The sequence below is a fragment of the Vigna radiata genome, chromosome 8 (assembly GCF_000741045.1).
Source record: "Vigna radiata var. radiata cultivar VC1973A chromosome 8, Vradiata_ver6, whole genome shotgun sequence".
Lineage (NCBI taxonomy): Eukaryota > Viridiplantae > Streptophyta > Magnoliopsida > Fabales > Fabaceae > Vigna > Vigna radiata.
Window position 1 is genome coordinate 43,864,226 of NC_028358.1, and position 14,120 is coordinate 43,878,345.

A 14,120-nucleotide genomic window follows, 5' to 3' on the forward strand; every position below is an offset into this window, starting at 1 on the left:
AATTACTTTTAAGAGGAACTCATAGTAATTAAATCTTTTCTATTTGTGTTGGCTGCAAAAGAAATTAAATTATTTTGGTAAAATGTTGAGACATAAAACCAAGCACTTTGAAGGAGTATACCTTAGCATCCATTGCTGTATGCTGAAGCGAATGATTGTTAAAATTTTGTGAGCATATATATATATATATATATACACACACAGCAATACATAGATAAATAAACAAAATTAATAATATGTAATTATACAATAATGCTTAATTAAATAAAGTGTAAAATTATTGACGTTATGAATGTAATTCGATTAAATTAAAAAAATATGTGTCCATGTTAAAATGACTATTCATGTGACTTTCTATAATCCTAATGTAAAACGCAATATATATTTAATTTAAAAACATTTTAGTTTCAAGAAAAGCGTGAACTAATACAGATTTAACGACGTGTGATGTGAATGTGTGAAATGAGAACCAAATTCAAATTTTGAACAAAAGAAAACGCATTAGTACATTTTCTTATGCAGACAGATGAAAAAAAATGAAGTTATATTAATTGACTATCAAATTATTAATGACATATTTAATTTCATATAAACTATTTCTACCATCACTTCTGTTTTTATGTTGATATATTTAATTGCAATTCTTCAAAATTAAAAGCAAATTTAAGAAACTGAAAAATATAGTCATTTTATACTCTTACACGGTCATTAATTATCAACCATCATAAAATGTTAACTTTTTTTATAATTATTTAAAATATCTTAATTAAAATTAATAAGAAATGTTATCCCACATTTATTGCAAATTAAATATTTTCCCAGAAGAAACACTTTAGGTAACAGACGCCTTTAATTGTTGGATATTAAATTAATTATTTCAGGTGATTTAATATTCTGATCTCTTTATCAATAAACTTTTAATTTTAGAGTAATGAATAGTTACGTCTTTCATTGTTTTATATATATATATATATATATATATATATATATATATATATATATATATATAGATTATTTTAATGGCTAAACTAAACGTACATTTATCAATATAATTCATAGTTTTTTTTACGTAATAGAATAATATATGAATTATTATTTGAATTGTTGATTAAAAAGATTTAATTTTACTTATAGTTCAAGTCATGTAAACTAACATATAAATAACAAGAAATTAAGAGACGAATTCTCACATACTATGATATGTATAAATATACCATGATATGTACAAATAATACCATTTAGATTGTAATAAATTTATTTTCATTCCATGATTTATGAATTAACCTGTAAACTCACATTTTAAACGATCATACGTTAATATTTAATAGAACATATTCGATATGAGTTTTTTTAAAAAACATGAACACTAGTTAAATATTTATTATGTGCAAGATCCAAGTGTAGTTTTTTTTAAACGATCATACGTTGATATTTAATAGCACATATTTGATATGAGTTTTTTAAAAAACATAAATTAATATTTTACTTATTAAATATCTATTATGTGCAAGATCCATGTGTAGTTTTTATAGTTTTTTTAATATTGTTGTTTTGATGAGATTATTTTATTTGTGATTCATCTAATTATCACGCTTCCTTTAAAAATATTTTTAATTATTGTTGTATATGTTACAGTAGTATGACTTACTATCATTATTCTATACACACAAACATATATAGCACTACGTGAATGAAATAAAAGTTTGGAGAAAACTGATTTTTATTTTCAATTATCTTATATATATATATATATATATATATATATATATATATATATATATATATATATATATATATATATATATATATAATATGTTAGTCATATTCAACAATTAGTGAATTAGATGATAACTTTATTTCATCATATCTTTGTAATAAAACAAGATAAATTATTGTACTGGTTTTTATATTAAGTGTATAATTAAGTTTTATTATTAAACAAAAAAAACTCTATTAATAGTTATGATACAATTTTTACATAATTTAAATGTCATGTTTTCATTTTATTTTAGATATATTTGACGTATGTCACGAAATCTACTGTTTAAAATTATATGTTGTATTTAATTATATCAATGAATAGATATACAATACAATACTTCCGTTTAAGAGTTTTTTTATTTTTTTTAGGTTAAATATGTCTTTTGGTCGTTATATTTATACCTAATTCTTAACTGGGTTCTCATATTTTTTTGTCCCAATTGAATCTAAATATTTGTTAATTTGAGGCAATAAAACTCTTTTCGTTAACTTGCCACTGATGTCGTTTAATTATGATGATGTGGAAGCAGATATTAGTAGCTTATTTATAATGATTCAATTACATGGAATTTTGCATATAAAAAATTAGTTTATGACATTGATATTTGCATTTAAGGATTTTTTTACTAAAATTAGTTTTTGATTGACCTTTCATCAGGTTTCTCTCTTCAAGTTTCCTTCTCCCAAGCTCCTTAACTTTTCAATTATTGATCCTGGCAAATCTCTCCATTGCTTCATGAATTTATGGATAATGCTTGTTTAGTTTAGGATTTTGTTTTAATTGATTAATTGTTTTTATTTTCTGTTTCTTGATGTTGTTATCATCGTCGTCATCATCACCACATAGCACCGGCGGAGGATTTTTCCTGGCAAATTAGGGTTTTAGCTGCAATAGGAGGTCGCGGAGGAGGGAGCTACCGGCGGAATTGGTTGAGGAGGAAGGGGAAGGGAGGGATTGGGCTTGGTTTAGTCGTTGCTGCTATTGTTATTGTTGAGGAGAGTGAAGAGCGGTTCGTTGTTGCAGTGCGAGCAAGGTGTTCGACAGTGCTTTCCATTGAAATATCTCTTTGTTGTACTTCGATTTGAGCTTGAGTAGGGTTTGTTTCTTACGCTCTCTCCAAAGGTTTTCTGCTGTCGATTTGTCGGCCTCTGGCGACGGTGGAGCGTCGATGGGGAGGCGATTGCGCTTGAAGATGAAACCTTGCAGAGCTCTCATTGGTGGTCGTCTTCCATTTTGAAAAGTGGGAGAGATCGTTTTTCTTCTTAGCAAAATAACAGCTTCTAGGTATTACTAGAAAGCTACTAGTTTATGATAACAGAGCCATTGGGGGGGAAGAAATAGTTTCTGATAACATAACCATTGATTGGGGGAAGAAATAGTTTCTGATTTCAAAGTCATTGGGTGAAGAAATGGATGAAGAAGGCTCTCTGATTTTTCAAATCCCTAATTCCCTTTTTAATTTTACAATGTCATCCTTTAATTTAAATAAAATTTTCACATAATTGAATCAATATAAATGAGCTATTAATATCTGATCCATGTCATCACAATTAGACGACGTCAGTGAAAAGTTAACAGAAAGGGCTTTATTGCCTCAAATTAACAAATATTTGGATTTAATTGGAACAAAAAAATATAAAGACCCAGTTGAGAATTGTGTACAAATATGAGGACCAAAAGACATATTTAATCTTTTTTTTTTTAAATTCAGTGCTTTATTTGATTGATCTTACATTTGCTTTGTCTTTTAAAGACACATTTCAAATTAGAGTCGCCAAAATAGAATATAGTTTGCTAACTCATTAAAACATGGAAGTCCATTTATAATTTAAATCTTTAAAAATTATAAAATAAGTTTCAATTATTTATTATAATAGAATAATTTAATAATAATTATTTTAATTTATCTAGTTAAAATATTATTTAATCAATTAACAACTTAAAAAATAGTTATATTATTAAATATATTTTTAATATTTATTTAAAAATAAAAAATTATAAAATAATTGTGAAGAGTTAGTCGCTAATCATGTTGTAATAGGACACGTTGTAATTTTAAGTCTGTTTTTCAATATGGTTAATCTGACTCGACTTCCTTTTCATATATCAAGAAGGAGCTATACTAATATAAAATAATATAAGTTCACCACTTCAAAATAAATCAAATAATCATAGAAAATGATAAATAAATTAAAGAATTCATCTAATAAATTTCTGCTTATATAGATATATATATTATTAGCTTATATATGTTTCTATTTTTATCAAAACTCTTTTAGAAAATATTACAAATATTTGATGTTTTAAATAGACATAAGACCATCCAGAATCTCACCGTATTTTACATCAATAAATTTTGTTTATTTTTACTCTTGATCTTTTATTTTATTCCATATAATTAATTATTTTTTATTGACAATGAATTGTTTCATAAGTAATTACATTAACCACCCGAGCGGACAACATGTTAAAAGTTATAAATTCAACATGAATCATTATAAATGGTCTAAGATTATTTCCACGAACTATTTATTTTCTTTTAACCAAAATAATTTTTTAAAAGATAAATAGGTTAATCATTCTTAGTTAATGTAATGAATTAGAATTTAGAGTTTCGTAACATGTAACATGACCACTTAGTCAACAACTCACGTAAATGAAAGAAATCGAAAATAAAAAAGCTAAACAAGTATATACAAGTATTCATTATAATTGAAACTTATCCAACCTTCACATTTAAATTTTTTAAGAAAATATCATCATTAAATTGCAGAGGAAAAATAATTAGTACGTGTATATAATGTGTGATATATAAAAAATATTTAAAATTTTTTCTTCTATATATTTTCCTTTTTCACTATTTATAGATATATTTATAAAATTAGGATAAATATTAAATAGTATATAAACAGTAGCAGCAGGACCGAGGTTTTATTTGGGTCAGTAGGTTGGTCCATTTCGTTATGACGGGCCAAGCGTTAAATTTTAATTAAGCCCAAATCGTAAAGGTACACAAAAAAAAAATCAATTTGAAACTTGGAAAGTGGAGTTGAAGGATGAATGCATTTCCACTACAATCTAAGGATCCCCAAATTTGAATTGTATAACAGCGCCAAAATCACGATCTTCATCGATGTGAAAGCGAAGAAGAAATTTGGCGATGGAGAAGCACGTCGTGCAGATTTTCGAGCGGAAGAAGCGAATAATCGAGCAGTCGCGTCAACAGTGCCTTCTCTGGGAGCACCACATACACTCCAAACTCCTTCTCAACGGAATCCCTCCTCCTCCGTGGCTCTGCAGTTCTTCCCTTCACGCAGATCCACAAGGTAACACATTCTCCCTCTATTTTCTCTCGAGCATTCACGACTGCGACTTAGGTTTTTGACTTTTGGTAGAAATAGTTTCAGTTAGAATTTCCATTGTACTTATGTATGTGCTGCAACATCTCGACCAATTTTCCTTCTGATATTTGAACTTAATTTGATGGTAACTTTTTCTCTCTTGGCAGAGTTAAACAAAGATGACCTCGTTTCTGAAGTTATGCTTTCGCAACCGCAATATAGAGTTCCTTTCCCTGGTGTATACAGTGATTTGCGTATTGAACGTCGTGCTTTAGAAAAGGAGTTAAATGCAGGAGTTGGGGATTATAATTTGCCGGATTTCTCCATCAACAATGGTGTATGTGCCTCAAGTGGGCCCCCAGAATTGGATTCAGGTGCTGTATCACCACCCCAGAATCAGATTGAAGCAAGTGCCTTGGAAATTCACCAAGACCCAGCTCTGTCTCTGGCAAAGTTGCAAAGGTCAAAGTCGAGGCAGAAGGCTTTGGAGCTACGTAATAGTGCAAAAGCAGCCACACGATTGTCAGAGAACGGTGACGACGACGCTGGTTTCTGTGTTGACACAGTTTCAGAAGCTGTACCCCTGACTCAACGGGAAGAACGTGTAATGGAGTCAGACGTGGTTAACGAATTTCATTCCAACATCCAAAGTTGTTCCATGAAAGAAATGGAACCACGTGATTGTGTAACTAATTGTTCTGGCCAGATAATGATATCTAAAAGTTCGTCTCAGAAGAAATCCAATTATTTGAATGTTACTAGTTCTTCTTTAGCAAAGGGAGATGCTCCTCCTCTGGATAATTTGAATGATTCATTGGAGATAGTCAACCAACCATGTTGTGTGAATGGAAGTTTTGCCGTCAATGATGAGAGATTAACTAAATCTAAAAATTCTAGCCTGGGGTTGAAGCTTGACAGCTCCTTGGGCAGTGGTAAAGGAGTTGAAGTCTGTAATCTTATGCAACCACTTACAGATGCTGACCCAACAGATGTAAGGAAAGTCATTGGTTGCAGCAATGGAAGCGGAGGGAATGCAGTTAAAGATGGCAACTCCTGCCTCAATAAACAAGAAAGTAGCACTCATAGTATGATAAAATTACTTAGAAGTTCTTGCCCATCACCAGCGCATGATCTTTTGATGACTGGTGGTTCTGTAGAGTCTATTGATAAATCAGCGCCATCACCTCAACCTTTAATTTGGCAAGATCCTGTGGTGTCCGTTGTTGGGTCCCTAAGTTGTCAAAATAGTCCTGATTTTTCTATGGTAAATAGAGGATGTTCAAGTAGAAGTGGTTCTGGAAAGTTTGAAGAAGTATTGAAGTCTTCCAGATCCAATTTCTGTGAAAGTGATGCCTGCCCCAAATCTGCAGGTAAGAAAAATTGGAATGTACAGCTTACCGAACTGGATGTTAGAAGGTTATCTTCAAGTCCAAAGTATTCCAAATTAGATATAGATAATGACAGGAGTTTTTCAGAAAAGGACAATGTTGCAGCACTAGTTGCTTCTGGAAAGATGAGAACTGTGGCTACTTGTTCACATGAAGTACCATTAAGGCCAATGAGTTCTTCCAATTTAGATGGCGGGACTTTACAAGAAGGATCAGATTACGTCGAAACAGTGGTGGATAAAAAAGTCTTGGATGCCCAAGAAAATGTACCATCTGATGCCATTCCTAATGATAATATTCAGCACAGGTCTACTGCAATTGTTGGTGAAGTTGACGAGGACTATCATGGGTTAGTTGAAGACGATCTTTATTGTGTTGGCCCTAAGTTTGGACTGAATCTATCCATGTCAAAGCAGCCCTCTGATTTTATTATGTCTGCGAAGCCTAAGCAGCTTAATTTTGATGATGTAGAACAGAGCAATATGAGCGGAATTTGTTGTCCTGATTTGAAAGAGGGACTACAGGGAGTGCTACCAGGAGAAGAATCTCTGAATTCGTTGGAATCTTTAAATTTACTTGGAGAGGAAATTTCTCCTGCATGTGAAAGTAAGCACAACTCTTTGGGGGATATACCTTTGATGAAAATGCAGGAAGTACTGATCAGAAAAGAGGGGCCACATATGGAATCCCGATCAAGCCACTTCGAGGAGGAAGGCATAACTAGGACAACACTAAGTGCTGTGTCACCAGACAAAGAGATACGTCCGGTGCAGAATGAATTCTGTGTTGTTACTTCTTCCTTGCTGAATCAGTCAAGTCCTTCGCTAGTTGTTGGTGAAAATTCATCAAGAAGTTTGTCAGAAGGAGTCATGCCACTCAAACTTGTTTCAGTAAACAGTGAAGTAAAAAATGGTGGAAGTGGTGCTAGGTTGGCATATTCTTTTTCTGAAGCAATTTCTGAAAATGATCTGCAAAAGTCCACAGATGAGAATGTTACAAATTTCACTGTTGGGTCCTTAGTTTCTGCTCCTTTGGATAATGTGAATGTTAGTTTGGCAGAACCAGCCCCACACACCTTGTGTCAAGATCGCGACTTGTTGCGGCAGACATTGCTCAGTGATGGAAAAATTACCAGCTTTTCAGCTGACTTCCAGATCTTAAGAAGTTCCACTTATGATTTTGGGAATTCATGTCCGCAGCATAAAAGAAGGAAAATTCAAAGAGAGGGATATGTACCTGCCTCTTCAAACCTCTTGGAAAAGTCACGTGATTATATTGACCAAAGGCCTGCCAGTAGAAGTTTGATTATTAAAGATGATAACCCGGAGGCTGCCCTAGAAGTACAACAGTCATCTGACCAAGAGGAGGATATAGGCCATCGATATGTGAGTAATAGCTCAACAGATGAAATGCAATACAACGGGGAATGCCAAGCAATGGAAGAGACTTCACCGAAAGAGAGCAAAGAAGAGGTACAGAATATTTTGTTTTACTTTCTGAAAATATTAAATATATATGAATTTGCGCTGTAATAAGTCTGTCTGCATTAGATTTTTTCTTGAGGATTATGTTTTGCATGATTTTTTACACTTTGCACTAGCAGAATTGATGTGAACATGCAAAGTGAAAGTGTTCGTCGGAGATTCTTGGTTACATCTTTGAACTTTACCGTCAAAATTATTGCTTTGGCATATAGACATATCCAGATTCATTTTATTCAATGATTGCGAGCTCCTTTAAAAGCTATTTTACATATTATTTCTATTTTGAAAAATGAAAAATACGGATTTCAACTTTCTTCCAAATTTGGACAAGATTCCAACAATGCCTATGTGATTCTCCCACGAAAACTATTTAAAATTTGGAGAAGGGAGAATGCTGGAATTGACTGATAATTGTATCATTGCGAAGTAAAAATGATGTAGCAGAACTTTGGTTGCAAAATCAGTTTCTCATTAGAGCAAGGATAGAAAACAAAGTAACAGAGGGCAGGAAGAGAGATTACTTGAGAATCCGAAGTTCAAACTGAATCCTTATTTGAATCCGTCACTTAAGAATCCAAGGTTAAAACTGAATCCTTATTTGAATAGAAAAAACACTAATATTATATAAAAATCTCTTAGAATTAAATAAATTCCCTGAATTAAGAAAAAAAACTGATTCAGATAAAAATGAAAAAGGATTCCAAGCGATGATAAAACTCCATACAGTAACTCTACTATGCACCGTGTAACATCTTCACATGGATCGAAAAAGTCAGCATAATTTTTTACTTTGTTTTCTTCAATATTTTTGATCCTGTTGTTTAAAGATTGGATGAGAGTTGATGCAAGATTTCACGGTAAATTAGCAAGTGGAAGTGAGAATATAGAAAAAATGCATGTGAAGTGAATAATGTAAGAAATGCATTATTCACTTAACTAAGTTAAGACAATATTAGAGATAAAAGTGAGAATCCTATCTTGGTTAAAATGAATGTGAATCTTGACAAATGTAAGAATAATTTAGGTAAGCTGATATTAAATTAGAAACATAAGTGTAGAATAATTTAATGATATAATTTGACATCGATTCTGTTGAAATATATTGTATTGTTTTAACTAGCTTTTTGGTTTTGGGCTTTCTAGAAGCCTTATTTACGTTTGTCCATAGTCCCTTAAATAGGGCACTATGTGTAATAGAATTACAGCACAGTAATAATACTTTTACTTCTCAGTTTTCTCTTCAAACTTTTACAGATTCTTTACTCAGGAATTTGATCTTGACTTGTTAGATAGAAATACTATGGCATTTTGTGGTCCATGTAACCAAGATAGGATTGGTTGTTGTTTTTATACAGTTGTTTTCCTTTTCCATTGAACATTGTTAGTTATATATAGCATGCACTTTCTCACCTTCAACGAATACAAAAAGACTTGAATTTTTGGACCAGTGACAAATGTTTTGCTATTTATTTTAAAAAATTAAGACTTCAATATCTGAGATGTTTTACTGGATCTCTTTATTTGTCAGTGGCTTGTGTGAACACATTGTATTTTTAAATATCTTACTACAGTGAATATGCAGAGATGTATGTGTGTCAGTTTATTTATATCTGTAAAAAGATGCCTTTTCATTTTTGTATAACTTTCTGAATAGACTGTCTAAATGGTTTTCCTGTTGGCAGAAGCTTATTGTGGACGGAAGAGAAAGAAGCGAAGACACCCTTCTGTTGGCAGTGGCAAATCCATCAGGTTTTGGTATTGACTCCACGATAAGATGCAACGCGGATGAGAAGGCACCGTCATTGCATCATCAGGTTAATTGTGGAGGAGAAAGTGTAGAACGTCTGAGTTGCGTTGAAAAAAGCACCTCAAGCAGAAGAATTTATTCGGAGGGAGATGTTAAATTCTCAGATTGTATTTCTGCTTCTCCAGGAATGCAATGCTTGGATTTGGTTGGTACAGATGAGGCTTTACCCGAGTTTGAAGGGTTCATTATTCAAACAGATAGTGCACAGACATGCATCGCTGGAGATGAAATGGATTTGGAAACGATGGATCTTTCAAATAGCTCAATAAGTAATACATCCGTTGGTAAATCTAGGTTTATGCATTCTCCATTTTGCAGATCCTTAACCCCATACAAGTTACATAACATACCTGAGCTCCATCAGTCTTTACCTAATGGACTTCTGGAGGGCTTAGGTACTGGCAGTTCTCTTCCTCTAAGCGATGCGAGACCAAGGTCCCTTTCTGACTACCAACCAAATTGCGAGGGCCAGTTCACTTCTTCAGTTCAAACCCTTTGGGATCGATTTAATTCAAACTTAGGCAGTTCAGGAAAACGCAAGAGTTTAAAACTAGACCTTCCCTGCATTACTGAAGAAAATGAAATTGTTGATGAAATTGCTGACACATTCCAAAGGGGCATTGATTCACAAGGAATTGCTGGATCAAATAAAAGAAAACCTCTAGCTCAGATCGTAGATGATGCAAACCATTCTTTATCGGTTTTACAAGATGATGTATTAGCAGGTAGGCGTGATGATGTTGTAAGCACAGAGTTTAATCTGAGCGGAACTTGTAGTAAAGTGAAAAATAAGCTCGAGAATAGCAATAGGAAGAGATTCACAAGAAAGGGGAAGGAGAACCAGAATATATCTCTTGGAGCGAATGATGTCAAACGGACCACAGAATCAGTCTGCGAAAGGCCCGGTAGGCCAAAGTTATCTGGAAAAGATAGTATGAAACGTGGCCCCATTAACAATATTATATCCAACGTTTCTTCCTTTGTTCCATTAGTACAACAAAAACAAGCTGCAGCGGTTGTTACAGGTAAGTAATCTTATCTTTTTTATAATAAAGGTTGCCTTATTTGAAGATTGCAATTCATCTTGACATGATCATACAATTGGTCATATAATTATTTGAACATGTAGGCAAAAGAGACATCAAAGTGAAGGCCCTGGAGGCAGCTGAGGCTGCCAAGCGTATGGCAGAAAAAAAAGAGAACGAGCGCAAGATGAAGAAGGAGGTGTTGCGACTTCAGCGAGAGAAGGTAGAGCTGGAGCTGCAGAAGAAAAAAAAAGAGGAAGAACGAAAGAAAAAGGAGGAACAAATGGCAACAAAGAAGCGACAAAGGGAGGATGAAGAAAAGAAGGAGAAAGAGAAAAAAAGGAAGCGTGTTAATGACATGAAGAAGCAGCTACAAGAGCATGAGAAGGTACGGGGAAAGAAGGAAGAGACAGAAATAGAACGCCGAACTACGGTAAAATAGCTTTCCCTCGTTCTTTCTTTCTCTCTCTCTCTCTCTCTCTCTCTCTCTCTCTCTCTCTCTCTACTTTCAGGAAAATAATAATACATGGGCTGTCTGATCCAGGGTGAAGAAGTCCAAGAAAACAAGAAGTTGTTGGATGCAAAAGAATATCAGAAGAATTTGCGTGCACAAGACAAAAGAGAATGCAATACGGTGAAAATTTCTGAAAATGAATCGTTGGCCATGAGGGATTCAGCAAATCATAAAACAAAAGAACCGCGTCCGGAAAATTCGGAATCTGTGAATGACTTTAATAATAATGGACAGGTAATATTTTCTGTGGCCCTCTTTGTTATCGTTAATATTCATATTTGGGATGATTTTATACCACTTTGTTCAAGGCTAGGAGTGATATTTTCCCACTGTAGAAATAAGTTCTCTTTGAACAATACATGACATTTATTTCCTTGTCAGTCAAATAGAGCCAATGTTTTTAATGCGATGTCAAATGATTTTAGCTTTGATATTTGAAATAAGTTTAGCTTCTACTTGTACTGATCGAGGAGACAGACTGCTTGCAGTAGTCGATCATACGTTTCAAATATATAAAATTGTATTTTGGACTGGCTTTCTTGCTTTTGTAATCATCCGAGCATTTAAATGTACATCTTTATAGGTAATAGACAATTTAATCAAAGCCAAAGATGATGGTGACTCGATAATCGAAAACACACTTCAAGAGCAATCGTACGAGATCTCTCCTTATAAGGGTTCAGATGACGAAGATGAAGATGAGGATGACATGCCCAATAACAAGTTTATCCCTTCATGGGCAAGGTTTGTAACTGTTTGAGCTTTTGGAGCGTCATTTTTAATTTGATGTCAGGGGTTTGAATTCTTTCGTAGTGCACGTGGGCATTTTTATTTAAACTGAGAAAGAAAATGAAAAAAAGCTTTAACAAGAGTAACCGTTTGGCACCAAAAATATATAGTGCTTTAACATCCAGTAAGTAATCAGATTACTGCGTTTGGTGATATAATTATTGCTTGATGGTTAGAAATTGGTTGAACTTTTAGGTTGTCTAACCTGAAACATTGAATCTGGTTTGCTTTTGCAGCAAGCATAGCCTTTCTCTGATTGTTAGTTCCCAGAAAATGGACCCAGAACTGATTTTTCCTCAGGAAAGTTTTTGTAATATAGCAGAAGGTAACACTTAAAATTTATAACCTGTTTATATTGTTGTCTGAAACTAACCACTAACTGCATTCTTTTGTAGTTCTCCTGCCCCGGAAGCTTCAGTTACGGTAGCACAGCATATTGATCTTATTAACACGGATTTTGTGTTAAAGGTATGTTGTCTCTTGACATGTATGTAGGGAAAGAAGATTTTTATTGCTTAATTAGGAATTATGAAGTGAAAAAATGTTAACCATATTGGGTCACATTAAACTAATATTTATTAATTTATGCTACATTAATGAATAAGTTTAACTCTTACAACTGATTATGAAATAATAACAAACGTAAATGGGAATAAAAAGTTTCTTTTTTGACATTTTTTTATTTAAAACACAAATGATTGAAACAACGGTAGACGAATTTGGCGTTATAATCGGCTGTGAATTGTGATGAAGGAGAAATAATTTATGTTGGTCCGAGCACTGAACGTTTATAGTGTGTACTAGAAATAATGTTTACATCGCACGTAAGATTTTTTACTGGACCTACATTTTCCGAATGGTAAAACTAATACCTCGCAGACTATATTTTTACTCTATAGAATGTTTCTAACGAAAACTAAGAATAACATTAGTTGTTTATCTGACAATAACGTTAGTTACTGGGTTTTGTTTACTTGTGGCAGATTTTTGTTGAGGTTCTTGATGAATTAAGATGTAGCCGGCAAGATGATAAATATTAAGATCATTGACGCATCTTGAACTCTGCTTCTTCTAACGAAATTCCTTTTTTGTTGGAATTATTTTATAATTTGTATAGTATCAGAAAGTCACTGTATATATAAGGCATTTCCTCTTGTAGTAAAGCGAGGAGATCCTTCCATTGAAAACAACGTAGTTTGGATTACATCTGTATTAGAGCTTCCGCCGAAGGCTTAAAAGTTTAGCTTCGCGAATGTTAGAGTACTTATTCGTTAGATAATATTACGCTATTTTTCGTTTAATCTAATAAAATGAACAACTATACTGTTCATCATTATTTTGTTTCACTTGGATAATCGCCAGTGGTGGTGCGACCTACATTTCAATGGCTAAAGTTTAAGAAAATTAATTAATTAATTGAAGTTCTTGCCACAGGGGCCTACTTTTACCAAGTTGGGTTAGTTTGCTTTTGAAATTAGAACTTGGGATTGTCAAAGGTGAAGCTATTGCAGGATCAAACATTCTGAAAGAAAGAACAGTAGGTCGTTAAAGAATGTACGACAGTCATAACCTTAACAACAAGTAGGGTATCCTCGGTACCTAAACAAGTTTTAATGCAGCGAATGAGATTTTGTGATAGTTTTAAAAACAAAGATGGCGTGTTTTTTTATGTATTTCCATTCATTTAATACAGAATATAAAAGTAAAATAGTTATAAAAATGTAAATTTTTATATTTTTTCAAGAAAAAAAAATAAAAAGTAAATAAAAATAATATGAAATGAACTTCCAAAATTTAGGTGTATCAAATAGTGAAAAAGGAGCTCGCTGCTTGTTAGAATCCTTCTACCAGGGTTTCGTTAAAAAAAATACACATTAACAAGCATAAGTTAAGAGCATCATGAATTTCCATAATCGAAATGTGTCCTTAAAGAACATTATTTGATGGTCACTTGTTCTTCCAATATATTACATAACTCTTAGTAATTTACTTTTAAGAAATTATTGAGTC

The 14,120-nt window shown here is 32.8% G+C and overlaps 1 protein-coding gene across 1 annotated transcript; it reads left to right on the top strand.

The window, feature by feature from the left end:
- Positions 1-4,745: 4,745 nt before the first annotated feature.
- On the top strand, positions 4,746-13,456 carry LOC106772327. The gene is made up of 9 exons (XM_014658689.2): positions 4,746-5,088; positions 5,271-7,963; positions 9,658-10,807; positions 10,912-11,240; positions 11,352-11,555; positions 11,905-12,065; positions 12,347-12,435; positions 12,506-12,578; positions 13,094-13,456. The coding sequence occupies exons 1-8, from the start codon at positions 4,923-4,925 to the stop codon at positions 12,535-12,537; spliced, it is 4,824 nt and encodes a 1,607-aa protein (XP_014514175.1). The 5' UTR covers positions 4,746-4,922; the 3' UTR covers positions 12,538-12,578; positions 13,094-13,456.
- The last annotated feature ends 664 nt before the right edge of the window (positions 13,457-14,120 follow it).